Raw genomic sequence first — 6,000 nt, forward strand, 5'->3', positions numbered from 1 at the left:
CCAAACACGTGACTATTTAAATGTAAATTAATTAAAATTAAATAAAATTAAAAATAGTTCAGTTCCTCAGTCACACTAGCCACATTTCAAGTATGTAGCTAGTGGCTACTGGACAGCACAGCACAGAACACCGTCATCACTGCAGTGGAGAGTGCTGGTCAAGAGTTATTTCCATGAAAATCTTCCTTGCATCTTTACATCCTTTATCTTTTAATTCTGATCATACATACCTATTATAAAGAATCTGGAAAATACAAAAAGTGTAAAGAATAAAAATAAAATCAGCTCTAATCTCATCACTCAAAATTAATAAATAAAATATTTTATTTTAATCCCCCCATTGGTATTGTTTTAACTTTTAAAAAAACTGGGATTATATTCTACTTACCATTTTGCCCTTTGCCTTTTTTTATTTAACATACTGTGAACATTTTCCAAAATCATTAAATTTCTTCAAATACACCATTTGAATGGCTGCATAATATGCCATATTATGGAAATAATATAATTTACTTAATCATTGTCCTACTATTAGCCATTTTTAACTTAATCTTTTAAGGTACATTTTTATTAGGTGATCGTTAAAATAACACAACATTCCAGGTTAGGAAGTTACACAGTATCAATAAGAAACTATCTGAAATGTATCTTACACTCATTACAATACCTGCTTGTAAAATACAAAGTACATCTGCAGCTTCCTCCAAATAGACTGGACTCTCAAATAACTCAGATGACTTGAAAAAAAACTCTCCACTGGACTCAGATACCTTAAAGAAAAGAAAGAAAGAAAGAAAGAAATGATGAATTCTATTAATTTCAGGAAGTGAATTAAATCTCTTACTGTTTTTGTAATTATCTGTTAAGCTTAAAGACCAGGTCTCTTAATATGTCATTAATATACTGCAGCAGAATATGCAGTATTTGATGAATCTGAACCAATTTAACCACAATTAGCAGTCATATTAATTATTAGTCGGACATGGCAGTATGGGTCTCAATAATTTATTTCTATATAAATATTTGGAGACATCTGGAATTAAGATAAGCCAAAGAAACGAACTGGGGAGCCAGCCCTGAGGGCCTAGTGGTTAAAGTTGGGCGTGCTCTGCTTCGGCCGCTTCGGCCGCTTCGGCAGCCCGGGTTCAGTTCCCCAGCGCGGAACCACACCACCTATCTGTCAGCAGCCAGGTTGCGGCAACAGCTCACATAGAAGAACTAGAAGGACTTACAACTAGAATATACAACTATGTACTGGGGCTTTGCAGAGGGAAAAAAAAGAGAGGAAGATTGACAAACAGATGTTAGCTCAGGGAAAATCTTTCCCACGAAAAAAAAAAAAAAAAAGAAGAAGAAGAAGAAAAGAAGACAGAAACTAGGAATGCTACCTACATAAGCTGTACCTCAAAAAAAGCCAAAAAACTGTAAACTTAAAGCAATATGACAAATATAAATTCATGTTCAATTCCAAATGAGCTGTGGGAACAACAAAGAATAAAAATTTAGGTCAACAAAAGTACCTACTAACTTTTTCAAAAATTTCCTATAGTAGTTTTATCACCACACTTCCCATATGCTGAAGAGTGCTGAACTGAAACTCTGGAAACCTCCCAGAGGAGAAAGGTCACTTATTTTATTAGAGCCATCAAGTGAGGTATTAAGAAAAAGATGCGGGAAAAATACTGGTTGAAATTAAAGACCATCAGTATAGTAGAAAAGAGTAGATGGAAATAATTTTTTGTAACAGAAATTTTTTTAAAGATTTGTAACATAAAAACTATCTAAAAGTGACTAAAACCCCCCTTATCAACATTTGCTTTGGAAACAGAATTTAGTTGTTTTGTCCACAATTTATAAAACTAAACTTTATTTATTATAATTTAGCTGACCTTGAAATTCTAACAGCAAATAACTTTTGCCTCTGAAACTCTGGGCCTAATCTCACGTAAGCCATCTTAATATGAAGATACAATTTAGTTCTTTGTACGGTAGAGCCCTGACATTCACAAATTTAAAATTCAGTTTCAAACACATAGAGACAGAGACTGGATTGGTGGTTACCAGAGGGGAAGGGGGGGAGGGAGGACGGGCAAAGGGATAATTAAGCACTTGTGTGTGGTGATGGATTGTAATTAGTATTTGGGTGGTGAACATGAGAACATGATGTAATCCATGCAGAAATAGAAGTATAATGATGTACACCTGAAATTTATACAATGTTATAAACCAATGTTACTGCAATAAACAAAAAATTTAAAAAAAAATAAAATTCAGTTTCAATTAACCATAATTATCCAAAGGTCCAAGACCTAGAGCAATCTATCATTTTGCTGAGATGAGAAGTTGAATAGCCTTCATTAGTGCACCAATTCAGTCATCTAGTGAGTGACGCTAGCGAATGATCCTACATCCAATTCAGCTTTGATATTCCCTACTCACTGTTATATATGAGGTAATTAATGTTCATTCAGCATCTAAAGGAATTACACACATTTTTCAGTTACACTTCACAACACCTTATGGGGGAATTTATATCCTATAGATGTATTATCAAATTTGGTAATTTGTACAAACCATTGTATGGACTCTATACAGAAAAAACATCCCTATGATAAAGAATGCAGAATAGGCACAAATGAGAGAAAAGAGTAATTAAGAAAGCCTTTAAGGCACGCATTTAATATCTTTTCAAGCCTTTGAAAGGAAAACACTTATATAGCAAATAGAAAGACGTGTAGAAGAGAATGCAGCCTGCCTGCCTTCTTGCCTCTGTTTCTACCTCCTATGTGTAGACATCAAATCACGCATATTTTGAGCCGTGATTAAAATAAATGCACCTTGTTCATAATTGCCAACAGTTCACTAAGCACAAGACGCAGTCGACGAGGTGAATCACTGTGTTCAAATTCTAATGTCAGTCCATGCTGAAGCTGTGATACCAGGATGCTCTCTCCAGTGCCTCCTCCAAGTTTATGCCTGATAAAGTACAAACATGTAAAACAACAATTATGAGAATACTAGCACAGAAATAATAGCATAAAAATGATCTTTTATTGAAATAATCTACAAAAGAATGTATGAATTCTTTTCAGCCATTTCATGAATATATTCCTTCTAAAATACTATTTAGTTTGCCTATCTATTTCAGGGATTCACAGCCTATATAAAGATTCCATCACAACTGATAGTTAACACCCACTTCCATTAACAACAGTGGCTCACAACAGGCAGGGAAGGACAAAACATCTGCCCAGAATTTTGGGGACTCAATGTAACCTTAAAAAGGCTTCCAGGGGCCGGCCCTGTGGCGCAGCAGTTAAGTGCTCGCGCTCCGCTGCTGGCGGTGTGGGTTCGGATCTGGGCACACACCCACACACCACTTGTCAGGCCATGCTGTGGCGGCGTCCCACATAGAATGGAGGAAGATGAGCACAGATGTTAGCTCACGGCCAGTCTTCCTCAGCAAAAACAGGAAGATTGGCATGGATGTTAGCTCAGGGCTGATCTTCCTCACATAAAAAAAAAAAAAAAAGGCTTCCAAGTGATTCCAATAAATCCTTCCTCTCTAGGGGAACTTACCCTACCCACTTCGCACTGAGAGTAACTGGCCTAATCAGTTTAGTCTGAATACAACAGTGTATATAGCCAAACTTTTCTACACAACACTTTATAATATGGAATTTAAAGATCCTAAAATTTTAACTATAAACAGAAAAGAACTAAGTAAAATGCTCTCCAAAGTTTAGATCCTCAATCTTCTCTTTTCTGGAGGAGTGCATCCAATAAAATGCCCTAAAAACTCCAAAAAATATTTGATTCCCTCTTCTTTAGCAAATCCAAGTAAATCCCAACCCACGTATTATATAATATAACATTACCTAAGCTGCTGTTCTTTGCTGGCATCTTGTTCTAAAGCATGAAAGTCCACAGACAACAACGCAACAATGGAGTTGACAGCTTCCACTCCAGAGAGAAGGCGAAGGATGAGTTTTTTATCCTGGGCCCAGCTTTGGCTCTGGTCAGCAGGAGCACAAAGTGCCATCCGCACCAAGCAGGGCAAGAGAAGTCTTAATTCTGGATCACTTAAAGATGCCAGACGAACAACATCCACCTTCTGCATTGCCTCGAAAGCAAAAGGGCTGACAAACTGAAGGCTTGTACACTCGGTCATTATCACTGTTGATCCTAACGGAAAAAAAAACAAATGAAAGTAGGGGAAAATTTTCTACATGTATGAACCGCCCTCTTTTTAAAAACTCTGAAAAATGTGGTCTATCTTTAAAATGCCCCTATGTTGGCAATGTTTCTGGTACAATAAAAGGCTATGTTTCTACTGCCATCTGGAAAATGAGAAAGAAAACAGAGCATATTGTCCTTTCCAGCCTTAGGGATCTTTTTTCTAATACTCTTATTTTGCAAAGAAGGAATATGAAGCCAAGAGAGATTAAGTAACAGGCCCATAGTAATATTACTAGTTAGTGGCAAAATCCAAGGCTTAACCTTCATCTGCTAAATCCCAGTCCAAGACTTTCTCCACTATACATCATATGAGGGCCACAATGTAAGTAAAATTAAGTGAACAGCATAGTTAAGAATGCTCCTCTTCCATACCTCTTTAGTTCACATGCCTACCCAACACATGTAAAGAACTGTTAGGTTTCTCTTTCCCACCCTCCAGGAGTGGATGGAAGCATTGGTATATTGCCTCACTAGCAGAATCAACGCCAGCTTCAACTCTCTGGAAGCCATAACACTACCCTATGTCCCCCGTGCTACTGGGCAAAAAACAGCTGTGGAGGTGCAATTAGCTCTGGGAGAAAGATGAGTCCCACTTGGGCACTTCTCTGTCTTCAGAAGTAATCAGAGGCAAAAACAAAAAACCAAAAAAACCGCAGAGAGCAGGTAGCCAAAGCCATCCCCTCTAAGACCCACAGACTAGCAGAATCGTGGTCAGAAATGTTGCTTTGCTATTAAGCAAGAGGAGCTGGCCTTTTAACAGAGGGGCGGGCTAATGAAGCAGAGGCGCCCAGACCTGTGTGCTCATAGGTCTCGCCCCGGGCGTAACGAGAGTCAACCAGTCCCTCTGGCTGAGCCAAGTCGGGCCGGTTGCCGACATGGACCGGGTAACGCGCTGAGGCCTGAGGAGCAGAAGCTTCATACCTTAAGATCTACCCTCCAACCTATCGGGACCCCAGACGGGCTCCGCACCCTACAGGCGGGACGCGGTAGAACTCGAGAGCGCGGTCTGAAGTTGGGCCTAGGCGATAATCCGGATTCCCCAGCCCTAGCTGTGCCCTGAGTCGACCCAGGCACCAAGAACCAAGATGCCGGGACCAATCGGGTCGGCGGTGCGATAGGGGCTGGAAGAGGACACTGCAGAAAGGCAGAACCCCGGGTGATGGAGGGGAAAGCGGAGGAGGCTGTTTCAACCTGCACCCAGCACCTTCATTCATCCCCAGCGTCTGGCTCCCGTCGGCCACCGTACTGGACTGAGAGGAACGGTGGCTGCGAAAGGAAACCCAGAGACGTCCGCACTGATGCAACGGTGCGCATGCGCGGTCCCACCCCTTCCTCCCCTGGTGTTTCGTCTGCCCAGCTTCAATTTGTTCACAGTCCCCTTTCCAGAGCGTACCTGCTGTGTGCTTTTAGATAAGTCATTCAACCCCTCCGAGCTGCAGTTTCATCATCACAGGATTTTCGTGGAATTCAAATGGCTTAACGTATGTAAGAGAAGTGTTCAAGTCCCCACTGACAGGAACACTAACGGAACCAGACTGTACTCTTTTCTTTCCATCTCTGCCTGTGCTCTCCCAAAACCAAAGTTGTAGAATCCTAGGATTCGTAGGAGATCTTAAAAAGTAATCTAATCCTGACCTTCTTCCGCTCTCGACCTCACACACAGTCGGAAGTTAAACATCTTCATTTTAGGGTTCTTAAGATCCATACATAGAGAGCGATGGGTGGAGTTTCAGGAACTCTCTGGAATCTGTGCAAAATTGT

General features: G+C 40.2%; 1 protein-coding gene across 3 annotated transcripts in view; it reads right to left on the reverse strand.

Moving 5' to 3' along the window:
* Window positions 1-5,512, reverse strand: part of INTS2 (integrator complex subunit 2) — a 58,391-nt gene extending 52,879 nt beyond the window's left edge. The window contains exons 1-4 of one of the 3 annotated variants that reach the window (XM_004434807.3): window positions 5,444-5,512; window positions 3,879-4,185; window positions 2,838-2,976; window positions 668-770 (exon numbers count right to left, since the gene is read on the reverse strand). In XM_004434807.3, the coding sequence (XP_004434864.1) occupies window positions 668-770; window positions 2,838-2,976; window positions 3,879-4,185; window positions 5,444-5,453 (559 nt within the window). In that variant the 5' untranslated portion in view covers window positions 5,454-5,512. The other 2 variants (XM_014790911.2, XM_087440872.1) reach the window with 2 other exon arrangements.
* Window positions 5,513-6,000: the final 488 nt, after the last annotated feature.

Source organism: Ceratotherium simum, chromosome 16 (assembly GCF_057802395.1).
Source record: "Ceratotherium simum simum isolate JZ-2026a chromosome 16, ASM5780239v1, whole genome shotgun sequence".
Lineage (NCBI taxonomy): Eukaryota > Metazoa > Chordata > Mammalia > Perissodactyla > Rhinocerotidae > Ceratotherium > Ceratotherium simum.